Here is a 26,694-nt window from a genome sequence, read left to right as displayed (position 1 = left end):
GTTTTCCCTCCAAAAACTGCAGCGGCTAGTTTTCCGGGTAGCGTGTGAGACAGCACGAAGCGGCGACAATGAACGACGACTGGACGGCGAAAGCGATTGGCGGCGAGCTTGACATACACGAGGAGGAGAGTCAACCGAGCCAGAGGGCGGTGATAGGTGACGCGGAGGCGTAGCATATCCGGACGCCGATAGCCGTAGTGAAAGCGGGTGTACTCGCGTTCAAACGGGGCATAAGTTCTTCGCTCGTCTTACTGACGCCGACGGTAGAAACGAGAAAGGTGGCCTCGAATCCCGCAATAGAAGCAGACAGGGCCATCGCTTAAAAACCGTTGACGACCGGGTAGTATGGACGACTAATAGGTGGGCGGAGGAGCTGCAGCGGTGATCGCTGTAACATGGTGCTGTGTTGACAGTGTTTAGGTCGGAAAAGGTGGTCTTGCCTCAATTGCCAAGTAGGATGGCGTGGAGATGGTGGCAAAAGGAGAAGTTGGTGCATATCTTGCCACTGACATGTCCCGGACAATGTCACGCAACCCAGGCGGGCTAGTGGGGCAGTGACCTTGTGGGCCACGGTGTTGCAGCTCTTCCGGGATGATAGTGCGCATTAGAGTACGCAGGTCCGAGTCCCCAGGTACCTGAGTGGCCCAAGCTTCGTGTGGCAGGCCAATGGTCGAGGCGCTGGCGCACGTCGCTAACGGTAGCAAGTATCTGGACAGTCAGGGCATTCAAAGCAAAAGGCGCCATGCCTTTCAGAATGTGGCGCACCTTATCAAGCTCGGGCATGTTTTAGTCTGCGCGGCAGCACAGGGCAAGGACGTCCTCAATCTACAAAGTATAACTTTCGTTGGGACGTTGCACGCTAGAGCCCAGCCTCTTCTTGGCGCCACCGGAGCGGGCTGATCGGGCGCGGCCTCTCAGCAAAGGTGGTCCAGTCATTCATGGTTCCCTCCTGATTCAGGAACCACGTCTTCGCTACCTTTTTGCAAGAGAAAAGGTCGCGATAAGATATTTATCGCGACCTTTGCTGAAACGTGGGCAACAATCATGGTTTCTACCTTGTTCAAAGTTTTCTTTTCTGATATATGTATATATATATATATATATATATATATATATATATATATATATATATATATATATAGTAAGGAAATGAGGGGCTCGTTGAAGACATACAGAAACATAGGTCAGCAATCTACAACGCCGAAGGAGGCATAGGGGTGTGGTTAGGTTCTTTTCTTTTTCACTACGGTTAATGAAGTAAACTTTTTTTTAATATACAGAAGAAAGAAAGAAAGAAAAACACGCGCCCAGAGTGGGGACCGAACCCACGCCTTTCGATTACATGTCGAATGCCTTACCAATTCGGCTATCTGGGCGACTGTGTTCTCCTTCACTTTCTGGGCTATTTATATTTACTAGAAGTGTATCTGACGCTTGAGGGTGGTGGCCAGCGCCACTCTGACTACACGGGGAGAAGGGGACCTTCTTTTCAACCCCCGGGGCGTGACTAGAACGTCTACAGCCTGTCATGAGCGGGTAACTGGCGGGAAGCCCTCTTATGCTACCTAGGCATCAAGGCTGCCAGAACCGAGACCCTCGCTAGTCTTTCGCAGAATAATATAGTAAGGAAATGAGGGGCTCGTTGAAGAAATACAGAAACATAGGTCAGCAGTCTACAATGCCAAAGGAGGCATAGGGGTGTGGTTAGGCTCTTTTCTTTTTCACTACGGTTAATGAAGTACACTTTTTTTTTAATATATAGAAGAAAGAAAGAAAGAAAAACACGCGCCCAGAGTGGGGACCGAGCCCACGCCTTTCGATTACATGTCGAATGCCTTACCAATTCGGCTATCTGGGCGACTGTGTTCTCCTTCACTTTCTGGGCTATTTATATTTACTAGAAGTGTATCTGACGCTTGAGGGTGGTGGCCACGCCACTCTGACTACACGGGGAGAAGGGGACCTTCTTTTCAACCCCCGGGGCGTGACTAGAACGTCTACAGCCTGTCATGAGCGGGTAACTGGCGGGAAGCCCTCTTATGCTACCTAGGCATCAAGGCTGCCAGAACCGAGACCCTCGCTAGGCTTTCGCAGAATAATATAGTAAGGAAATGAGGGGCTCGTTGAAGAAATACAGAAACATTGGTCAGCAGTCTACAACGCCAAAGGAGGCATAGGGGTGTGGTTAGGCTCTTTTCTTTTTCACTACGGTTAATGAAGTAAACTTTTTTTTAATATACAGAAGAAAGAAAGAAAGAAAAACACGCGCCCAGAGTGGGGACCGAACCCACGCCTTTCGATTACATGTCGAATGCCTTACCAAATCAGCTATCTGGGCGACTGTGTTCTCCTTCATTTTCTGGGCTATTTATATTTACTAGAAGTGTATCTGACGCTTGAGGGTGGTGGCCACGCCACTCTGACTACACGGGGAGAAGGGGACCTTCTTTTCAACCCCCGGGGCGTGACTAGAACGTCTACAGCCTGTCATGAGCGGGTAACTGGCGGGAAGCCCTCTTATGCTACCTAGGCATCAAGGCTGCCAGAACCGAGACCCTCGCTAGGCTTTCGCAGAATAACATAGTAAGGAAATGAGGGGCTCGTTGAAGAAATACAGAAACATTGGTCAGCAGTCTACAACGCCAAAGGAGGCATAGGGGTGTGGTTAGGTTATTTTCTTTTTCACTACGGTTAATGAAGTAAACTTTTTTTTTAATATACAGAAGAAAGAAAGAAAGAAAGAAAAACACGCGCCCAGAGTGGGGACCGAACCCACGCCTTTCGATTACATGTCGAATGCCTTACCAATTCAGCTATCTGGGCGACTGTGTTCTCCTTCATTTTCTGGGCTATTTATATTTACTAGAAGTGTATCTGACGCTTGAGGGTGGTGGCCACGCCACTCTGACTACACGGGGAGAAGGGGACCTTCTTTTCAACCCCCGGGGCGTGACTAGAACGTCTACAGCCTGTCATGAGCGGGTAACTGGCGGGAAGCCCTCTTATGCTACCTAGGCATCAAGGCTGCCAGAACCGAGACCCTCGCTAGGCTTTCGCAGAATAACATAGTAAGGAAATGAGGGGCTCGTTGAAGAAATACAGAAACATTGGTCAGCAGTCTACAACGCCAAAGGAGGCATAGGGGTGTGGTTAGGTTATTTTCTTTTTCACTACGGTTAATGAAGTAAACTTTTTTTTTAATATACAGAAGAAAGAAAGAAAGAAAGAAAAACACGCGCCCAGAGTGGGGACCGAACCCACGCCTTTCGATTACATGTCGAATGCCTTACCAATTCAGCTATCTGGGCGACTGTGTTCTCCTTCATTTTCTGGGCTATTTATATTTACTAGAAGTGTATCTGACGCTTGAGGGTGGTGGCCACGCCACTCTGACTACACGGGGAGAAGGGGACCTTCTTTTCAACCCCCGGGGCGTGACTAGAACGTCTACAGCCTGTCATGAGCGGGTAACTGGCGGGAAGCCCTCTTATGCTACCTAGGCATCAAGGCTGCCAGAACCGAGACCCTCGCTAGGCTTTCGCAGAATAACATAGTAAGGAAATGAGGGGCTCGTTGAAGAAATACAGAAACATTGGTCAGCAGTCTACAACGCCAAAGGAGGCATAGGGGTGTGGTTAGGTTATTTTCTTTTTCACTACGGTTAATGAAGTAAACTTTTTTTTTAATATACAGAAGAAAGAAAGAAAGAAAGAAAAACACGCGCCCAGAGTGGGGACCGAACCCACGCCTTTCGATTACATGTCGAATGCCTTACCAATTCGGCTATCTGGTCGACTGTGTTCTCCTTGACTTTCTGGGCTATATATATTTACTAGAAGTGTATCTGACGCTTGAGGGTGGTGGCCAGCGCCACTCTGACTACACGGGGAGAAGGGGACCTTCTTTTCAACCCCCGGGGCGTGACTAGAACGTCTACAGCCTGTCATGAGCGGGTAACTGGCGGGAAGCCCTCTTATGCTACCTAGGCATCAAGGCTGCCAGAACCGGGACCCTCGCTAGGCTTTCGCAGAATAATATAGTAAGGAAATGAGGGGCTCGTTGAAGAAATACAGAAACATAGGTCAGCAGTCTACAACGCCAAAGGAGGCATAGGGTTGTGGTTAGGCTCTTTTCTTTTTCACTACGGTTAATGAAGTAAACTTTTTTTTAATATACAGAAGAAAGAAAGAAAGAAAAACACGCGCCCAGAGTGGGGACCGAGCCCACGCCTTTCGATTACATGTCGAATGCCTTACCAATTCGGCTATCTGGGCGGCTGTTTTCTCCTTCACTTTCTGGGCTATTTATATTTACTAGAAGTGTATCTGACGCTTGAGGGTGGTGGCCAGCGCCACTCTGACTACACGGGGAGAAGGGGACCTTCTTTTCAACCCCCGGGGCGTGACTAGAACGTCTACAGCCTGTCATGAGCGGGTAACTGGCGGGAAGTCCTCTTATGCTACCTAGGCATCAAGGATGCCAGAACCGAGACCCTCGCTAGGCTTTCGCAGAATAATATAGTAAGGAAATGAGGGGCTCGTTGAAGAAATACAGAAACATAGGTCAGCAGTCTACAACGCCAAAGGAGGCATAGGGGTGTGGTTAGGCTCTTTTCTTTTTCACTACGGTTAATGAAGTAAACTTTTTTTTAATATACAGAAGAAAGAAAGAAAGAAAAACACGCGCCCAGAGTGGGGACCGAGCCCATGCCTTTCAATTACATGTCGAATGCCTTACCAATTCGGCTATCTGGTCGACTGTGTTCTCCTTGACTTTCTGGGCTATTTATATTTACTAGAAGTGTATCTGACGCTTGAGGGTGGTGGACAGCGCCACTCTGACTACACGGGGAGAAGGGGACCTTCTTTTCAACCCCCGGGGCGTGACTAGAACGTCTACAGCCTGTCATGAGCGGGTAACTGGCGGGAAGCCCTCTTATGCTACCTAGGCATCAAGGCTGCCAGAACCGAGACCCTAGCTAGGCTTTCGCAGAATAATATAGTAAGGAAATGAGGGGCTCGTTGAAGAAATACAGAAACATAGGTCAGCAGTCTACAACGCCAAAGGAGGCATAGGGTTGTGGTTAGGCTCTTTTCTTTTTCACTACGGTTAATGAAGTAAACTTTTTTTTAATATACAGAAGAAAGAAAGAAAGAAAAACACGCGCCCAGAGTGGGGACCGAACCCACGCCTTTCGATTACATGTCGAATGCCTTACCAATTCGGCTATCTGGGCGACTGTGTTCTCCTTCACTTTCTGGGCTATTTATATTTACTAGAAGTGTATCTGACGCTTGAGGGTGGTGGCCAGCGCCACTCTGACTACACGGGGAGAAGGGGACCTTCTTTTCAACCCCCGGGGCGTGACTAGAACGTCTACAGCCTGTCATGAGCGGGTAACTGGCGGGAAGCCCTCTTATGCTACCTAGGCATCAAGGCTGCCAGAACCGAGACCCTCGCTAGGCTTTCGCAGAATAATATAGTAAGGAAATGAGCGGCTCGTTGAAGAAATACAGAAACATACGTCAGCAGTCTACAACGCCAAAGGAGGCATAGGGGTGTGGTTAGGCTCTTTTCTTTTTCACTACGGTTAATGAAGTAAATTTTTTTTAATATACAGAAGAAAGAAAGAAAGAAAAACACGCTCCCAGAGTGGGGACCGAACCCACACCTTTCGATTACATGTCGAATGCCTTACCAATTCGGCAATCTGGGCGACTGTGTTCTCCTTCACTTTAGAGTGTTCTCCTTCATGCTCTCCTTCATGTGTTCTCCTTCATGTTCTTCATGTTCAGGAGTGTTCTCCTTCATGTTCTCCTTCATGCGACTGTGTTCTCCTTCATACGATAGAGAAGTCAAACTAAAAACATAACATTTATTCTAACGTTTCGACCGGGGGCCGGTCTTTGACTTCTCTATCGTACAGCTAACCTCATAGCCAGGAACCTTTCTCTTAACTATATATATATTGTTACGCGACGGCAGGACACAGATGAGACGAACGATGTAATGGGGTGGAACGATGTATTTACAGTATTTACAAGCGGCCATGACCGAGTCCGCTGAGTCTGCTCGAGCCCTCTTCCACGTCGTCTTCGATGCCGAGCTATGCCGCCATGGGTCCAGTGGTCCCGTGACACTACCCCCCCCCGGGCAAAGACGACCGTCCCGGTCGAGACCATAGGCGAAGGCGGTGCCGTTGATTCCTTTCGCCTGTGAGGGTCCGAGTCGGCAGCTCGCCCTTATCTTAGCAGTGCTCGAGTTCCAGCCGCAGTAGTGCACGCGGTTGCTGATAGGTTGAGCGCAATTGCAGAAGATGGTGGCTGTGTGGTTGGATGTGCTTGTACGGCGCTCAGCTTTGTTATTGGGGCCTCTCAACCGGGTAGCTCCAGGCAGCTCTTGGTCCACAAGCTGTTGCACCAGTATCTCCATTTTTCTTCGGGGCAAGGCTTTTACCGTCGCGGAGAATCCGTCGGTAGCAACCAGTGCGAGTTTGATGATGTCGACGCACAGCCGGAAAGTTTTGACGTCGATAGCTGCGGTGAGGACGAGATGGGATGAGTATATACAGTGAAGTCCTGGCCGCCGCATATGATGGTGATGGTTGTGATAAGCACCGGCCCCGGAACAGCTGTAACCACCGCCGACACCACGAGGCAGCATCCAAAGCCCTCGGAGAAGCGCCGCAGATCTGGGCGGGGGAACGTCGTCGGTTCTACGTCTGGTCGTGGCTGGTCAGTTCGTCTGGTCTCGGCTGGGCATGGGCAGGGGACACGGGGCTGGGGAATGGTCGCGTCCATGGCTCACCGGGGCTGGGGCGGGCCGACGCTTTCCAAGAGCCATGGTGAGATCGCCTCATGAGTCGAGGCGAGGTGAAGCTCGGGGCCGGGATGGGACTGTACCCCGCACCTTCACCAAAATGTTACGCGACGGCAGGACACAGATGAGACGAACGATGTAATGGGGTGGAACGATCTATTTACAGTATTTACAAGCGACCATGACCGTGTCCGCTGAGTCTGCTCGAGCCCTCTTCCACGTCGTCTTCCGAGCTATGCCGCCATGGGGCATTGGCCAGTGGTCCCGTGACAATATATATATATAGAAAAGAAAGGCCAATAGTGTGACCGAATAGTCATTAGGTGTTTTTTTCTATGCAGAGATGTTCACGCCGTTGCCACAGCGATTTTTGTTTGCTGGAGTACAGCAGGCATTTTCTCTTTTGAAATGGTACAGATGTCGCGTGCAAGGTGTGGACAAAGGGTGCAAATTACTTTCCTTACCCCAATCATCTTATTATAGGTATGTGGCTCTAATTACCGACGTGGCGGCGCTGAGGGCAAGGCCTAGGCTGCTGGGGTCCGGTTGGTCAACGAAGGCTGTGTTGAGCAGCAGAGCAGAGAGCAGGATCAGGAAGCCGCCAGTAGCTGTAAGGGCTCGCGTGAACCGATAGCTGTCGCAGTAGCCAGCGTAGCCCTGGATACAGGTGTCCACCAGTCTAAAGAAGTGATGCCCAAAACGCTCGGCCACACCGTAAGCCCGGACGCCGGTGAGGGACTCCAGCGTCTCGGTCATGTGCTGGAGACACCGAGAGTTAGCAGCACTCTCGAAGAAGCGTGAGTGGTGAGACACCCGTACAGCCAGGCTCTGCAAGGAACATGGCCGTCAGTGGTTTTACTTTAATGGTCCCTAAATGGTGCCTTATTGGCCTCGTTACGAAAGGTGCAGAGACAAGCCCTTCGAACCCAATGTTTACCGAGATTGCTTAAATTTGTTGAAAAGCCCCAATGAAGAGCACATGACATTAGTCTCTTAGAGTAAGAAACTCAGTAATATTTTGAAGCATTTAAAAGAAACGTTTTCATTTTTTACCGAGATTAGGCGTCACGCCTTCACGTACTTAAAAACCGCATGTACTAAACTTTCGTCACAATCTATTCTCACCCAGCCTTTATGGCACTGACTGCATAAAATTAGCATTCTATGATACATTGAAACACGTAGCTTTCTCATAGAAGTACTTTGCTACTTACTCATTAGCTTTGACGTACGATGACGGCGGCATTAACTAGTTGCCTAATCACCAAGCCAAATTTTTCAATGCTGGAATTTTTTACGATTCCAGAGTTGAAATCTCTACCACTTACATTTATGGTTGTTACTATAAGAAGCTTCGATTTGAAGGCAATCGGTAAGTTTTTTATTCGCCTGAATCGATGCCTGCAGACAAAACAAATACCTATTTTTTTACATTTTTTCGCAATGCATTTCAAAATTTCTACTGTGCGATGGAGGCAATACTGTGTTTTGGGGTCCCTCGTCAACACTCAAGAGTCATTAAGGAATTATGCTTCAGCAGGCCCCCTTCCTGGGACTCTAAATAACTGTTGTTACATTTGTTTGTCGATTTCTGGCAAGGAAGAAATTTTTACGGGACGCTCTTCTGGCGCCCTTGAAGGATGTTTCATCAGAGGGTATCTGCTCGCTTTGTGTGTTAGAAGACACCACTCTACCTGCGCTCTCAGCCAGATATTCTGTGGATGCTTGAACTACAGCTCCATCGCGAGCGTTAGGCGCCTTCGTGGAACCATTCCAGAAGAGCCGCACGAAGACAGTCATTACTGCACGCTGTATAGCCACTATTGCCGCCACTCCGGGCCAGGTTGTGGGTATTAAACTTTGCGAACGAAACCGCTGTTCCCTCTCGGGGCATGTAAATTGCTTTGTTTGACTAATATGCGCCAAGCGCCATTTCTCTTCAGGAAGATTCCCTGGTTCATCGCCTTGCGCCATGTCCTCCAGAAACGTGTTTCTAGGGATGCTGACTTTTCCCTCTGAGAACGCCGCACTCTGGGCATCATCCCTTTTGGGTACTATGATTTCTCGGACTACTCTTAGACCCAGAGGTTTTCAACGATTTCAACGTTTCGGGGTCCCCACGTTAAAATTCCGGCTCAGCAACACCGAGTCGACAGAAACCCGATCGAGGGTCACTATCAAAGTGACCATCACCCAGTGAAGAAAATGTTGAAGCAAGGCGTGATGCACGAGTCATCCATATGGGTCACTTCTGTCACTCTTATGAGGAAGAACAATGCCGTCACCAAAAAGGATGTGTATCCTCTGTCTCGAACTGACGATTCTCTCAACTGCACAAAACTGGGCTTCTTACTTTTGTTCGGTCGACTTACGATCTGGGTGCTGGTCTACAACACCCCGGCCAAAGAAAGTAGCGCTATCGTGTAACGAGAAGAGCTATGCGAATTCAATGGTAGGTATTGTGATTGTGGACAGTTTTGCGGGGTTAAGTGGCACGTCAGAAGCATAGAGTTTCTTACTATATACACTACACAGGAATTTCGCGCTAGCGTCTATGGGGCTGACATGAATGGCGTCTGTGGGGTCATGGGCCGCCGTCAGAGCATGCACTCACCTTAGCTTTATCACTGGTTTGTATTTTGAACGTTTCAGTTACAATGCCACAAAACGCAAAAAAGAGAGTGTAATTGTGTAAGTAAACTATATAAGACGCTGTTTTAAAGCTAAGTAAAGTGAAAGTAAAGCGCTTTTTTTACTGAGAGTCTGCGGGAATGGTTGTGCCTACTTGCAAAAGTCAAGGCGTGGGCGAGTTGGTGCATGATTAAGGAACAGCGCAACACAGACGAATAACAAGAAGAAGAAAGTGACAACCACGAGTGCTGCGGTTGTCAGTGCTCGTGGTTGCCACTTTCTTCTTCTGGTGGTTCGTCTGTGTTGCGCTGTCACCTACTTTGTTCTGCCTACTGTTATTCTCCAGACGAAGCTGATAGTTGACAATAATGTAAATTTTTTGGGAGAAACTCGTTAAAGACTATTATTTTGGGAACATCTAAAAAAATCAATTTTTTGACTAAAAGAAGGGGAACAGCGCAAATTTGACAGACACGAGAAGAAGGAGACGACACGCACAGCGCTGACTTACAACAGTTTATTCTTTACCGCTCGGGCACATATATACCACCACGGTTAAAAATACAAGGAAAAGCAAGACTAACACGATAGTGTCTCTTATCACCATTGGTCGTCACACATCACCATTCGCTCTGCGCCACAAAAAAAACACGTGCTGCACTAACCTGGGGTCAAAAAATCTAATTCTTTTTGGGAGAGGGTCAGAGAGGGCATGCTTACGCATTTATCTTTTAGACGGGCGATTTCGGCAGCTTCAATTATTTCTCTAGTGGTTTTATGCTTATTTTTTGCTATAACCTTTGTTTCAGAAAAAATAGGGCTGCATCCGCTAACGCTGCAGTCCCTACAGTGGAGGCCCAAGTGGCCACTGATTGCCTTAGTTACGTTGTAGTGGTGCTCTTTCAGCCTTTCATTTAGGCACCTTCCTGTTTGCCCTATATATTGTTTACCACAGGACAGCGGAACTGAATATACTACCCCTTCTATGCAGTCTCCAAAAATATTTCCAATTTTTTGAAAAGCCCAGAAAGGTTTTATGCACCGTATACCTATGACACAGACCTTCTGCTAGAACTTTCGCAGCTTCAAACTACGGGCTAAGTCAACATGACCGGGCGCTATTAACATATGTACTTCGACTGACAAAACGAACCGGGAAGCTCACTCTCCTTACCCCAAACCGCGTGTCTACAATGTGATGTTGTGCTTGCGTAAGTATGTACTGATGGTTGCTCGCTGGCACTAGTATTCCCACTTGCTTATAATGAAGCACAGCAGTCTTAGCATGAACTCTACTGTAGCAAATTTGCAGTTTCCAAGTGAAGCGAGAGAAGCGAAGCGATTTTCGGCCGCTTCGGCAGGAGCTGCTACCTCGTAGACCTAGAACTGCATAGTGCTGAAAGCAAACCCCCCAAAATGCGCGCCAATCTACTCTGTGAAAGTGGTTGGGAAGCAAAGCTGTAAAGAACACTCACAACGACTAGCCATGAGATGTCACTTAAATTCACTGACGTGGCTCGACAAATACTGAAACCCGACACAAGTGAAATGCAAGTGACCACACACTTATTACTTCAAAGAGATAATCCTGGTAAGGTTAAATTAATCCATGACGCATGAACGGTGGTTGCTTGGTGGAGCACATGAGTGGAAACTCTTTTTTTATAAAATTAAACCTCAAACCCGCTGTTAGACGACCAGATGGGTGGCAGAGACAGAGGAGGAGCCGGAGGATAAAGAGGTGATAGAGGAGGAAATACTTCTATTCAGATTTCTGAACGGCCCAGAGTGTGGCCCAGGGGAGTTGTTCCTTCTTCATTGTAGCCCATATTCAGGCCGCGCCGCCAGTGCTCTGTCCACCAGCTGAAGCTGGGTAGGCAGAGAGGGGCTGGACAGCAGCATCTCCCATTGCTCTTTTTCGGTAGTTGATGGAAAGAGAGGAAGGTGCTCAGGACTCAAGTCGCACACCCCGATTATGTGGCAGAGTGTTCCGGATTGTATGAGTCGTAGGATAGCGTGTTGTTCTATGGAAAGGTCAGGGTAAGGCGAAAGTGGGGTCCGCCTCAGAAGGAGACAATGCTAGGTTATGTCACTGAACGAGACAAGCGGGTGACTGTCCTCGTGCAGCTCTATTGCACGGAGGGTAAAAGTGCAGGCTTGGTGGGGGGCATTCGTTGCCCTCCGTGGAAGCGTGACCGGGTGTCCAGATGAGCTGAATGGAACCATTTGAGGAAAGGTTTTTTAGCACACGCAATGCAGTTCGGGGCACCAAACCCGACTGGTAATTGCAATCGGAATGACCAGTCGGGTCATTCGGACGTCTCCAGAGCGGAAGTCAATTCGTCGATGCGAAAGTTGCGGAAGGGCTGTAGTGACGTCTCCGAAATGAGAATCACGTCTGTGATACCAGCGTCAGTCTGGGACCACTGAGATATTTCCAAAGCTGAAGTATGAAGCTTATCGGCAAAGCTAGAGTCAAGGCAGGGTCGCTGAGCTTTCTCCGAGACTATAGTCGCGTCAGCGACGCCGAAGTCCCTGGAGTGTCCTTGAGACTTCCCCGAAAGGGCAGTCACGGAAGCAGCAGGACTGCGCAGTTGCTGGAGCCTCTCTCCCTGGCTGAGCACCTCGGTGTCCTTCTTGGCGTCCTGAAAGGCCACAGCGCCTCCGTCCTCGTTGTCGTGTTCTAATAACGCCGCACCAGTCATTTCCCAGACCGGCGGCACGTCACCCGGGACCATTCTCCGCCGGGCCTCCTCGGGAAGCGAGCACATAGACGAGGTTGCGATTCGGGTAGTAAACAGCGCCGCCTGATGTTTAAGGGCGGGGCTTGCGGAAGAGTCATGGCTCACGGAGAAGCGTACGCGCGTTCGCAGGGCGCAAATACGCTCGTCGAAATCGATCGCTTCCAAAACGTAGGCATCAAATTCTTCATCCTTCAGGTTGTCCTGAACTTGAGCGTCGAGTTGGTGAAGGCTCACCTGGTCATGCAAAATGAGGTCGAGGACATTTCGTCTGTCAAGGTCCGTTGCTGCCTGGCTCCGCAGTAAGGCGTCGAGGACTGTCATGGTACTGGAAACGGTCGCTCGCAAGACATCTCGGCGAATACGAAGAGCGTCCATGGCACCGGTTCGCGAAACCAGACGCTGGGGTTTTGAATACCTAGGGAACGAGCGCAATTTTGGCAAGAGCCGAAAGGGGCGGCGGTCGAGGGCAAAGCTTCCAGAATCCAGCAGTACGAAGGTATCCAAGCCTCGCGTGCCTCGGAGCCGCTGCGCCGTCAAACGTGGGTCCGCTCGTGCCTCGTTTCCCGGGTTTCAGCACCAGAAATTGTGTAGCGAAAGAATACCAGCGTCTGGCTTCCGATACGGTGATGGAGTCAATCAGCGAGGCAGTGAGCACCCCCGATCCTCCACTTCCTCCTCTTCTACTGTCACCCCCTGCCTGCCCATCTTTATTTCTTAACATATAACTGCATGATCCCCACTGAGGGTGGTGTTGAGCGCTTGGGCCCCTGCTTGTCGGCGACCCTAGTCGTGTGACGGGTTCATATTTCTAAGCAAAGGGAGCATCTTTAGTTCTTGTCGGCAAAACCCAGGAGTACATCAAGCGGAGTGACATTCTTTGCTGCCCAGCCAATCTGGTGAAGGATGCGGTGACCCGCCGAATTTCTGCTCATTCGGAGCTTCTGGATAGAAAGATGGCCCTCTATTAGCTCTTCCATCGTATTGTAGAGCCCTCTGCTAAGCAGCCTCTCTGTGGACGCACTCATGGGAAGACCAATGGCTTGCTCAAGCGTCTTTCTTATCATTTTATAAAGCATCTTTATGTCCTTTTTGCCGAAAAGAAGAGAGGGGGTTCACGTAAGCGATTCTCGAGAGGACGAAAGCTTGAGCTAATCGGCAGGTATCGGATTCCTTGAGGCGTCGCATCTTGGTGGAAACTCGCCTGTTCATGTGTATGATTTTATTGATGCTGTGTTTGAGGCGCTGCAATGATTCGTCACTGTCCGTGTTGGCCTGAAGATGTAGGCCCAGTATCTTGATGCTGGCGCTTGGAGTGATGGTCCAGCCATCAAGGAGTATTTGAATGAGTTCCTTGGGGGGTCGTTTGGAGCGAGGGCGGAAGACAAGGAGCTGAGATTTTTTACGTGAACAATGGAAACCACAGGCTTTAGCGCATTGGTGTACTAGAAGTGAGATGCCATGGGTTGGTGTGAGCTTCCTTTATTCGCTATCCCGTGGCATTCAGTGAGAATGCAGGGGTTAAAGCCGTAGATTTGCTTGGTGAGTGCACCACTTGTCTTCCGCGTCTCCGCTTGGGCTCGTAGCTAAATCCGTAAGACAACGGGGTCTGGCTAAAAAAAGGGTAAAAAGCTTTGCTTTTAAATACGTTGATACTTGTGATAGACATGCCAAGTCATAAGCTCTCGTCTTCCCATAAGTACACCTAAAGCGCTAAGTTGGACGAGTTGGTTACCAACTAAGGAATTCATCGTACTAGCGAACATTACGACAGGGACAAAGCTAAAGAGGAGACGAAACACGCGCTAGAACTTCGACTCAATTTATGCAAGAGGAACAGGGATACACCAGAATGTACATGATATTTGAAAGGGTTCTCATAACACAGCGAAAACAAACAAAGCAGTATCGCTCTTATCACAGGCCACATTACAGTGCCGGCCCATACCACACCCCGACGTGTGTACAGCATTCATCTATCGCATGCGCAACCACCTTTCCCTCACCAAAAAATTAAATTCCTTTGCGGACAGCGCCAAGCTGACGCACCTTTCGCCTTATCTGCCTATGAAGAAAGCCTCAACAGTTTCTCGCCTGTGCATGATGCGTGCCTCGTAGAGGACAGGAAACTGCACCTGGCCATCCATGTCATCTTGGGGGTTTATGGCAAGACCCCCTAGTTAGATTTGGCCACTCCATCTTCTTGGTGAATGATAAAGACGAAATAATTTGGTTCTTGAAGAAGCTCGAGCCGAGAGGATGAACTCGACTCGCTACGACGACCGATGTCCTATGCTTGAATCAGGTGAGGGATGAGGACTGCTTTTCTTGCCGGATATTAGGTTTATTTAAACTATTTACATTACTCCAACTATTTACATCAGGACAGAATGACGGTTACGTTGTCACTCTGCCGGCAGCATCCTGTTAGGCCATGATCTAACCTGAACTAGATCCCCTCGACCGACCGACCAACCCTGGACAAAACCCGACACTCTCGTTTTGGTCCCAAAAACTACGCCTCCAAAGGTGGCGTTCAAGAAAGAGCGAAAACCCTTTTCAGCATGATTCATTTGGAGCACAGATTGGCCACAAGAGCCATCCAATCATACACATGCCCCACCTATGGTCACATGACCCAACACTCTCTCTCATACAACTCCTAGTGAGAGAGTCGTAAGCTGATCCCTTTTAGAGCTCCTTCAAACACAGGCGAGTATTCCCGAGGCGAATGCCCCATAAACGAACAGCACCTACGCCGTATTCGTAAAATCCTCAAAGACCACGCCGCGCGCCTTTCCGACAGTAAGAGAGGCATCCTTTCGCTTCCCGTCCTGTCAACCTTGACGAACGACCCCGCCACCTCCCAACGTAGGCAAGCCATATTAGCGGCATGCGCGCTGTCCGAGAGGGAACCCCGCGCCGGAACTGTTTTCACTGCCGTGCACCCATCCGCCGTTCACTGAGCCCGCCCTGTCGAACTGACCAACGCAACAGAGGTACTCGGGCTAAGCACCCCCCCGTCTTTTGCCACACAAAAGGAAGGAACACAAAGCATGCACTCGGCGGCCCCCAACTTCGCGTCCCTGCGGCTGCATGAAAGGAACACAGCATCAGCATGACAGCTATAAGCGGAGGCAAGGCCGATACATGAGCCACCGGAGGCTTTCATTAATTAAATGAGGATCCCGAACTTAAAACCCCTTGTTTGGCTTGGGCTTGACATGACAATTGAATTCTTAAGCGGTTTCTGGGATTTTCTTTCTTCACTATGCATTAACACACCTACGAGCGACGAGGAAGCAGAAATCCTTCCTGTTCTGTGGTTGCCGTGTTCGGTGAAAAGACGGGAAGTGCGTGATCGTAAGTGACCTTGGTCATGCCGCAGTCGAAGCACGTATGGCAGAGCGGGTAATCTGCCGCTGCAAAAGTTGTAGCTAACGAAAAAAAAGAAACAAAACGTACTTCGACGAAGGCAAGATACGGCAGATACGGGCCTGTATCTGTCCTATCTTGTCTTCATCAGCGACTGTTTAAGAGGGTTCAGCAGTTCGGCGCCAACTCAGATTCGCACTTTTTTAGATGCGACGCATCTCTTGCTCTGAGGCATGTCCCTCCTGCATCGGCGTCGGCGGCGTCCGCACGCCACCTGCGCATGCGCGACTCTCCTCAACTCTTTTCTCCGACAGCTGTGCGCAACACTCTCACTCCGTCTCATTATCATAAACAACAGCTGCGTGCGCGCGCTTCGCTCGCTTCGCTCCGCTCCCGTCGCGCAAGTGCGCGCATGCGCGACTCTCCTCCGCTGTCTCCTCTCCTTCAGGCGCTGTCAATATACAGCGGGTAGCGGCCTGCGGCTGTTCAGTCAGCGCTCGCTCTCGTTCGACTCCGCGTGACTTGCTTGACGACTTCCTGCTTGGCTTGATTCTTCCGATGAAGACGTGATGGAAGCAACAGTCCCTTCAGCGAGTGAACTGACGCAATCGAATACCAGCGCCAGTCCAAACGCTCCCCCTGATGCGTCGCCTCACATCAGGGCTCCCTCGCGGGAAGATGGGCGTAATTTTGCTTAACAGATGGCATCACGTACCGCCCCCAAAAAGTTGCGTCAAGAAGAAGAAATCTGGCAGCGTAAAAACAACCAGGGCCGAATTCTCTAAAACGACGAGGCGTCGCTTTGAAACGACGGGGTAGCTGCCATGCAAATGCATGTGTTCTGGGGTTGGGGCCGTCGCTTTGGGGCGGCGGGCTGGGGCAATCACCGCAGAAAAGCGCCGTGGCAAGGGCGCGAAGTGACACCCACTGCCCCCCCGTCGCTTCACTTGTCGCTTCGCGCCCTTGCCACGGCGCTTTTCTGCGGTGATTGCCCCAGCCCGCCGCCCCAAAGCGACGGCCCCAACCCCAGAACACATGCATTTGCATGGCAGCTACCCCGTCGTTTCAAAGCGACGCCTCGTCGTTTTAGAGAATTCGGCCCCAGGACACTGAAGCACGCTTTAGTCTGCCGCAGGAAAGAAAATATAGCTCTGATGACGGCATGCTTCAGCCTGCTCGGACACAAGCGTTTTCTGATATGACCGAAGCGAAGATCGTAGCCAAGAATGTCAGATAACAGTACGGAATCAATACTCGCACGACCTGGCCCAGATGTTGTTTTATTTTGATTATTCGAATGCTGTTTTTTTTTTCTAGCGAACACGAGGCCGGCGACTTCACAAGAGGGTAAGGGTGCTTTTCACGGTCTGAATGAAAACCTAGATTCATTTCCTGCGTCCTCCAGATAAGGTTCCTGCGCTTGATAAGGCGAAAAAAATGTATTTCCCTGTTTCCTAAACCTTTGCTATCACTCTACGCCCAAAGGTAAAAACACAGAAAACGATAGCGGGTATACACAATTCACTTGCGTGCCAGCATTTACAGCAGCGGTTACATGGCTGCGACAGAAGGACATTGCAGCGACCTGCTGCAGCGCCAAAGAAGCATGTTTGAGCCGACTGGGCTACACACATCCCTCAGCATTTGTTGTGAATCCTGCCGATTACGTGACGTTTACGTGATAGAGGCTTGGTTCGCTGCGCTTCTGTCGAAGCCGCACGAAACATATGACTTCTCAAAGAAGAATTCACTCCTACTTATGCGTGTAAATTTCCAGCAACAACGATGGCAAGTTTTACGCATCACGAAAATCGAACCAGGAAGTGGAAAACACATCTGTTGCGGGCGACCAAATCACGCTGTGGGGCGTTGTGCTGGCGATAACTACAGCGTTATCAGTGCTTCCACGCAAAGAAGGTTGCCTAAAGTTGTCACCCGCCCCGCTTTCAATATGCAAACATATTTGTAGTGTGAACAAATTTCTTGCTAAATATTTTTCACATTAGAGATAACATTTCTCGAATAGTTAGACAGCTTCGTTGGATTTCATTACCGCTGTATTGCTTTTGAATAGTTCCCACTAAATCTTTTTACACTCTTTGAGCCAAAAAGGGTGTAGCATAAGTGGAAAAAAAGTGTTGGAAGGCCTTTACACCCTTTTTCCTGAATCTCAACACCCTTTCCTAGCTCTACACCCTTTTTGTGTGAAGAATTCTTAGGGTGTTGAAAGGCTGTGGAAAAGGTATTCACCTGCTCATTGAATACATAATAGCGTGCTTGGATGCCTAATAGCACTGTTAAGAAGAAGACATCCCCTCATATACTCCTCTACTCGCAAGCAGTTTTCAAACGCAAAAAAAAATCGCTCGTATGCAATCATCGCTCGTTTCCATATGCGGTGCACCTCATGCCCCGAGTTTAGCTTTGTCACGTGAAACACCAACTTGAACCTTCAAAATTAAAAAGATTATAGTCGTACGGCGAAAAGGGTGTTTACCGACTGCAACACGCTTAGCTTTCTGTAGGTTGTTGATACGGTGTGAAATAGGTGTTCAGTTGCAAAAAAAGAACAGCGGAGCTGGGGGTCGACCTAGTTTCTTCCGGTGTTTCTAAGTTTTGTTTTGTTTGTAAGCTTTTCTATGTTCTTGCTAAGCTAGGATGACCGCTGAGGGGTGAGGCCAAGTTTAACAGGATTTTACAAGGCTGTTCATGTGTGTTCCCCACCCCCCCCCATTGCCAGGGTATCCAAGGGGGAAACAAGCTAGGTCGGACCCCAGCAGCTGTTCCTCCAACCTTGCACCACTATTGCAAGCTGCGCCAATTTTTTTGCCTTTGAGAATCCAAAAAGACTTTGAAATGGTGTAGTAAGAGGTGCGCATACGCATACGCCCCTTGTGCTCAAACTCTAACAAGCTCAAAAGCCGACTTCATTGTTATAATGCCCTATCTGCGGTGGTGCACCCTTTACAGGTGCCGCAGTTATGTTTTTGCTAACACCACCGAAACTAGTTCAAGCTCAAATAGCTTCACTGGCAATAAATTATGCCAAATCATATTGCTTTAGAAATTGTGACGTACAAACAACTCCCACTTGTAGAAAATGTTCAGTCCACCCGTGTAAACGGGTACAAAATGCCTCCAAAGTTCGAGGTCTCTTCACCTTTTTTCTTAGTTGGCGGTCTTTTCTTACACCCTTTTTCTTTGCACCATTTTTCTTAGTTTCGGACACCCTAATTTGTAGTTTTACACCCTTCTGGGTAAAATGGTGTTGAAATATTAAACACCCTTTTTGAAGGGTGTTGAGGTGGCGGGGAAAATTTGTTTGGCATTTAATAAAATTCTATAACTTATGGAACACAAAAAATACCTCGTGATTAAAAACTTTTTGCAAATCCGCGTGTTGATTTGTATATTCTCAATGGCAAAATCCATACTTCCATAATTAGCGGATAAATATCTGTTTTTTGCGACAAGCCTACCGACTAGATCGGGGGGCTTTCCTCTGCTCGATATAAAAGCAAGAACAGCACATATATTACTAAGTATGCATTCCCTGTACGGCTTGCATCCCGTTGATTTTCTTGCTCAATTCATTTGTGTTCCAACAGTAACTTGTGCGTATTGACTGTTTGTTTTGAATGTTGTGCGCTCCGCCGATTCACATTGCGACTGCGCATGCCATCTCCTTAAAAAGGGGTGTGAGGATGCTCAACACCCACTTTTTTATGGTTTTGAGCAACCCAACACCCTTTTAAGGGCGTTGAGCTCAACACCATTTTTTCATCCGTGCACCCTTTTTTGCCAAAACACCTTTTGAGGGTGTTAGCCATAGGACAAGATTTTTACACCCTTTTCGGCCAAAAAGTGTGTAAAAAAGTTTAGTGTGAATTTGTACCCTGCTACGTGGAGTTCGAATCAACAGTACCCGATTATACATTGTATCCACCAGATAACGTTTCGTCATACAAAATCACCAAGCAAAAATACCTATGACTTTCCAGATCACACTGTTATGCATGCGGTTGGGCCCGATCTAAGCTATAGGCACATAGTAGTTCGAGCGGAGGTCCTTGTGGCCATTGCTGTAACGACTGGTGCGTTCTTGTAAAATTTAATTTGGCTAACTGCCCGGTGTTTTTAGCATCAGAAGCAAAACGGGAAACGGGGTGTTGCGGATAGGGTGCAGCCATGGCTCTGCTGAGAACGCTCTTTAGTGACCTCTTCTTGCTCTGCTTAACGATGGTGATTTCTCTCTTAGTTCGTTCGTTTTGTTTTTTTTTTCTGCGAAAAAAAGAGATTCTATATAGTCTGCGGGTAATCCTACGCAGTGCACTTATATAAGCGCTGTTTTCGTATTGTGTGTTTGTAAAAAATATACAAAACAATGTTTACCATAAATATTATGAAACGACGAAAACGCACGTACCAAGTGCAATGCGTTGGTCACAGTTACATAAACGTTACCATAACCCTCAAGTCATGTTATGCATTGAGCTAAATGTTACAAACAGCATTGGTTTCCGGTGTACTTAGACTACTGCACATTTTGTTACATTTTAATAATACGTCCACATTTCGTAAATTCAGTAGTGTACGTACGTATGTATGTATGTATGTATGTATGTATGTATGTATGTATGCATGTATGCATGTATGTATGTATGTATGTATGTATGTATGTATGTATGTATGTATGTTTTGATTTTGATTGTAGGGTTTAACGCGCCGATGCAACGCAGGCGATGAGGCGCGCCGTAGTGGAGGGCTCCGGATTAATTTTGACCACCTGGGGATCTTTAACGTGCGCCGAAATCTCGTACACACGGGCGTTTTTGCTTTTCGCCTCCATCAGAAAAGCGGCCGCTGCGGCCGGGAATCGAGCCCGCGACCTCGTCCGCAGCAGCGCAACGCCTTAGCCACTGAGCCACCACGGCGGGTTATGTATGTATGTATGTGTGTATGTATGTATGTATGTATGTATGTATGTATGTATGTATGTATGTATGTATGTATGTATGTATGTATGTGTGCGTGCGTGTGTGTTTGTGTGTGCGCGCTTATGTATGAATGTGCGTATGTATGTATGTTTGATCAGCCTATCAAGGGCGTGGACCGTGGGAGTCCAACTGCACCTATACTTCTCTCTCCGAATAATTTATTTGCGCATAATTTCTTCATTTCATTCGTTTAGAGCGCTATCAGTCTTAAGCAATGTCTAGTCTAATTTCAGGTTAGCCATTCCGTTAAAACGTGCCCTGCCCTACATGCCCTACATAACTTCACTTGCAGGGGTACATCCCCCCCCCCCCCAGTAACAGTATTCCAAGACGCTCGTTCCCAACTTCGGAGCGCTTCTTTCATCATTCTGGTTCACCCTTAACAAAAAAGCTCGTAAAAGGGTAGTAACGGCTGTATTTACTAACTCCTTACGGAGTTTACTACCCCTCAGAACGGTAGGTAGGTCCTACCACTAAGTGTGGAATCGAGACCATGCACTTAGTAACTGCTGCTGGTTTGACACTAGCATTCACTGAAGTAACAAATTCTATGAATTATTGAACATAATAACTACAGCATATTTTCCACACCAAATCACAATTAAAAAGTTTTTGCAAAACCACATGCTGTCTTGTATATTCTCACATTAAAATGCATAATTCTAAAATTATCGCTTAAATTATTTCATTTTGACGACCGGCCCACCGACTCTCTTAGGGGACTTTCCGCTGCTGGCTATAAAAGCAAGAAGAGCAGATGTATTTCTAAGGCAACTGAGTAATACTCGCTCTCCTTGTGCAGTGCATCCCGTTGGCTTTCTTGCTCATTTCCTTTATTGCTTTTACGTTTTACGTCTTGATTTTACGTCTTGATGTTAAGAGGTGCAGCCCAACAGATGCCTTTAAGTTGGTGACACTCGTAGTGTGGCCATATATGGATGAGATGAAACGGGTAGCGCGGTTTTGGACAGCTTCTAGTATGTCAGCCAGGTATGTCTGGTGCGGGTTCCAAATGGAGGAGGCATATTCCAGTTTGGTGCGGATGAAAGTCTCATATGCTATTTTACGGATCGATGGAGGGGACAGGTATAACGATCTTCTAAGGTAGTTCAGGGACTTCGAGGCATCGGCTGTTAGTTGTGGAATGTGGTTCGCCCAGTTTAGTTTGTTTGTGATGGTAACGCCAAGGTAGCGGTAGCTATGGACCTCAGATAGATTAACTGTGCCTAAGCAGTATGGGAATGTAGTTATGGAGCACTTTCGGGTAACATGCATGAACTTGCATTTACTAACATATAGACTCATCATCCAGCGTGAGCACCATATGGCAGTTAAGGTTAAGTTCTTTTGGAGGACGGATTGGTCGTCGCTGGTTGTGACACGGCGGTAAATTACACAATCATCGGCAAAAAGACCGATTGGAGATAAAATGCCAGTTGGGAGGTCGTTTATAAATATAAGGAAAAGAAGTGGACCGAGTGGATCCCTGAGGAACACTTTGGTAGTTTCTGAGCAGCGATCTCCAACACAAGTGAACTGAACGCGATCTGTTAGGAAACAGGTGATCCCTGAAATGATTAGCGGGTCGAGATGAAGACACGAAAGTTTGGACACTAGTCGTTTATGGGGTACGCAGTCAAAGGCCTTTGAAAAATCTAAGTAAACGACGTCTGTCTGGAATAAAGAATCTAAGTTTAGGTGAAGGTTTGTAGTGAATTCAAAAAGTTGAGTTTCAAGTGACAGGCCTGGACGAAAGCCATGCTGATTGCTGAAGAAGAAAGAATTCCTATCGAGGTGGTTAGCTATGCGCGATTATATGATGTTCCAAAAGTTTACATGCAATACATGTAAGTGAGATCGAGCGATAATTGGGTGGGTCGGAGCACTTGCCAGACTTGAGAACAGGGACTACTTTGTTTATTTTCCAGTCTTTCGGCAGAGTACCCTCGCGTATGGACTAGGTAAAAATTATTTGTAAGATCTGGCTGGAGATGACGTCGGTAGCTTTTAGTGTTTTCACTGGTATGTTGTCAGGTCCGGGGGAGCTGGAAATTTTAAGCTTTTTTATTAGGTTCATGATACCTTCAGCAATTACTTCAATAGCAGGCATGTCAATGAAGTCCAATCTTGGTAAGGCAGGAATATTGGTCGAAGGTTCACACGTAAAAACGGAAGAAAAATAGGAATTTAGGACGTCAGAGCGTTTTGCGACTGGGACGTGTGACCCATCAGAATGTTATGCGACTGATGTCTGTTGGCAGTGAGTATTTTCCAGAATTGTTTGGAATTACCATGGAGGATATCAAGAAGGTCCTGGTGAAAGAATTTTTTCTTTGAGCGCTTCAAGAGGCGGTTGTACTCTCGCAAGCAGTTGAAGTAGTTCTTCCATTTCGGGGCAGTACCAGATTTTTTTGCCACTTTGAAGAGGCGCTTTTTCTTTCGGGCTAGTTTTTTTAACAGATTTGTGTACCAGGGCCTTCCCATTTCACCACGGATGCAAACGAGGGGTACGTAATTACTAATTAGGCTGAGAAGTTTTTGTTTGTACAAACGCCAGTTTTCGTCTACAGACCTTCTATAAGCAGTTTCATTTAGATGTTCAAAGAAGGTTTTAAGTACATTGTTAATTCTAGAAATGTCAGCTTTACTGTAGTCTCGAATTAATTTTATTGAACGCTGTCTGATTGGAGCGGAAATATTCAAATTAAATAGAACAATACTGTGATCACTCAGCCTGTCTGGTAATGAATAAAGTCTAGTAAATATTTCCCTAAATAGCAATTGGAACCGAATTAATAGCACCCGCCACTGCCCCTGATCACTTAGGGCAAGAAAAACAATTGAACTTCTAAAAGCCAATTTTTAAAAATTACTCAGTCTCCTTGAAACACCGTATATACATAAACATTTATTTAACCGATTTTTATTTACTACCCTCACTTATATGTTGTCGCTCTGTATGCCTTATATTCCTCATTTACCCAGTGCCTCAACCGAAAAGGCACAACGCTGTTACTGGGCAATTTAAATAAATAAATAAATAAATAAATAAATAAATAAAATATTTCATGGCTGAACGCCTTGGTAGCCGTGGATGTAGCCGCCTTCCTCAATAGACCAAGCATTACAGAAAACAGAAAAAATCATCTAACAAAGAAGCTTTTTCACATATGTACTATGATAATTTGGGGTCTAGGAGAACTCGTCAAAAGGATTCACCTCGGGAAGATGGTGTAACTTTTTCACTCTCCCGCGCGCACGCCGCATGAGCCCAGACGTTCGGCGATCTGTGCAGTAACATAGCAAAAGGACGGCGTGTACGCCGTCAGTGATAGAGCCTAATATTGTTTCCTTCTGATTACAAAAGACGGAGCCACCAAAAATTGTGGGAATTTCGATTGCGGGCGATGTCAGGCTGAGGAACTTTCAGAAAGCCTAGCGCTAAGAATATGGGCCTCAGAAGAATTCTACCGGCATGTGTTCAATCAGAAGAGCCAAAGGGAGGGAATGTTGGGAACAGAATTTCGATATTGGACGATTTTTTTCAATGCGGCGTGCAGAAACACGAGCACCCCAAAAACCTATGTTTTAGATGCAGAGCATCTGATTCACTCGCCTTGTCCCTCCGGCGTCGTCGTCGTCGTCGTCGTCGTCGGCGTTGTCCACCCCTCCCCCATTCTTCTCGCCGCGCCAGCTGCGCTCTCCGCCGCTCACCCCCTCTCCTCTCCGATAGCGAACACTCTCTCGCGAGGGGCATTGGATTGGATTGGCTTGGATTGGATTGGATTGGCTTGGCTTGGCTTGGTTTGGCTTAGATTGGATTGGATTGGATTAAAGTGAATTGTGTTGGATTGTGTTGCGTCATAGCCGCGGCACGTTGCGTCATAGCCGCGGCAGACGCGCTGAGGCCGGCGCATGTGCAGTACTCTCTCTTCCGCGGTTTCCTCTCCTTCGGGCGCGCTGCGCATATAACCGGTGTGCCGTTCTCCGGCGAAGCAACATCCACGCTTGACTCAAACACCTAGAGTCCGCGCCGCTTTACAAGTACGCCAACGTCGTCATCGACTGGGACCGGCTTACGCAGTCGCCTCAACGTTATGCGCGCTATAAAACGCGCTCCCTTCGCCGCTGCGCCTATGCGTCGCATCTACACAGGGGTTCCCGCGAGGGGAGGTGGGAGTTTTTTTGCTCATATTTCTTACTCGTTTGTAAAAAATCAATGTCCTAGATGAAACATCTGTCCGCAAAAACGTTCTTACTAACCACACGAGGCTAGGCCAAATATTAGGCGCGCGATGGCTTCTGAAAGTGTCCATGTATTGTCTACGGGAGGCCGGCACTGCTGAACCTTCTTAACGCCAGGTTTTCTTCAAGTAGGAACCAACTCGCTCAGCAACGAGTTTTGTTAAGCTGTAGCTGACGGTCGGTGCACCGGTTCATCAGGAAGACGACATTTTCATAGGCACGCTGAAAAAGCTTTCCAAACTCTTCAAACAACTTATTATCTGAAATAATAGTAAAATTAACAAAATAAGTCTCTAATGAGTTTCCCACAATATATTGACGTTGTTAACTACCAGCTTGGCCAGCAGAATAGTAGCACAACAGTTCCTGCGAAAATACGCTTTACTTCCTTTTTCATTAGCTTTAAAACAGCCTGCTTTATTTTCCACTTCTAAAATAACGCACAACTCTTTAGGTTTTTTGTTGCGCTGTTTTCGAATATACGGCCACTAAACCGTTTCAATCCAAGCCAATGATGAAACTAAGGCGAGCGCATGATATAATGGCGGTCCATGACTGCACAGACGGCCTTGATGTGAGCCGCAAAGACGCTCGCGCCGCATTCCTCTTTAGTGTATATTGTAAGAAACTCTATGGCGTGTCTGGAAGAAATCTGGTGTGCAACCCGTGCACCTACGGCAACGATCAGCCAGGTTGCCAGCCCCGATCTGCGCATTCACAGACGCAAGGGGCCCTAAAAGGGGTTCTAAACGTTGCGAGTTTACGCGCGCAAAAGCTGGAGTACTATCCAAGGAACGTCCTGCCGGAAAAATGGTTTAAAGGCGTTGTTATTAGCGGAGTTATCGTTCATTAAAAAGGGCGAGCAATAAGGCCTGGAGCTCTTCCCCTCTCATCGCGCCTCCAAAGCACTGTGGGAGCGGGGACGTCACAGACTAGGCGCAAGATCACCTAGAGAAACAGGGCAAGATTCGAAATGCGCGCAGCCATTGGCTCCGCTCGGCGGTACGTCACGCTTTTTTGAGCAGCCCAGGCTTCTTCTACAACTGCCGAACATGGTCGGTCGCGCCGCTCCCGGCGACTGTGCTCCTCGCGCCGGCCGTGGTCGTGTCGGCACGCCAGTTTTATAATAGGGGAAAACGAGAGTTTGAAGGCCAGGTAGAAGGGTCCCAAACACATGCTCGCTCACGACAGCCATTGAAGATTTACACCGACGACTAGTGACGCGGTAGCGTTTCCGCATGCGGCACTGTCGCGGCGAACAGGTCCCTCCAAGGCCCCGACGCTCGGAAAAGGCTTAGCATATCCGCAGTTATACAGCCACCGCTTTACGCAGCCGCGCCGACGACGATAACCAGCGGAATCTTTCACTGCACTATCACCCCCTCTCACGCATTTATAAACGGATTTTCAGCAATAGTGTCGCTCTGCCGGGCGGTGAGAAGTTTTAGACGCTGCGGTGTATGCCGTATCGTGCATACATCGCGCAGTGGACTTCTTGTCCGCCGTGCAGAGTGATGCTGTCGCGGTCGCGCGTGTAGCGGTGTTTCCACCGGCAGAGAATCTCCGTGTTTTTCAGCGTTATTCATACCTTGTAAACGACGCGCTATATCTACAAAGTCAGCTAAGCTCTTGTGGCGGGTAGCGACGATCGACATTAGTCGCTACAAGGATACGCCGTGCCGCCGGTGCCGGAGCGCCGCTCGCCGGGACCGCACCCGCGTTTCCCCCAGAGCCGGGAACGCTGACTGGCTACAGCATTTAAAGGGGCCCACCAACTAGGGCACCGTAAGGTTGGTTCAGTGCTTCGTGCGCCATAGAGGCTGCGTCAGAGCCAGAACTACGTCAGAGCGAGGCAGTATGGCGGCGAGGAAGCTGTAGGTAAACAA

At 48.2% G+C, this 26,694-nt stretch overlaps 1 protein-coding gene across 1 annotated transcript in view; it reads right to left on the bottom strand.

The window, feature by feature from the left end:
• The window catches only part of LOC144177985 (ATP-binding cassette sub-family C member 2-like), a 603,957-nt gene that overhangs the window by 115,835 nt on the left and 461,428 nt on the right, over positions 1-26,694 (bottom strand). The window contains exon 21 of the mRNA XM_077705540.1: positions 7,321-7,647. Within this exon, the coding sequence (XP_077561666.1) occupies positions 7,321-7,647 (327 nt within the window). The remainder of the gene's footprint in view (positions 1-7,320; positions 7,648-26,694) is intronic.

The sequence above is a fragment of the Haemaphysalis longicornis genome, unplaced genomic scaffold, assembly GCF_048455015.1.
Source record: "Haemaphysalis longicornis isolate Haplotype H1 unplaced genomic scaffold, Haemaphysalis longicornis Haplotype H1 scaffold_1, whole genome shotgun sequence".
In the NCBI taxonomy this organism is placed as follows: domain Eukaryota; kingdom Metazoa; phylum Arthropoda; class Arachnida; order Ixodida; family Ixodidae; genus Haemaphysalis; species Haemaphysalis longicornis.
Note: the sequence above shows the minus strand (reverse complement) of the source record. Positions and strands in the feature narration are given on the sequence as shown.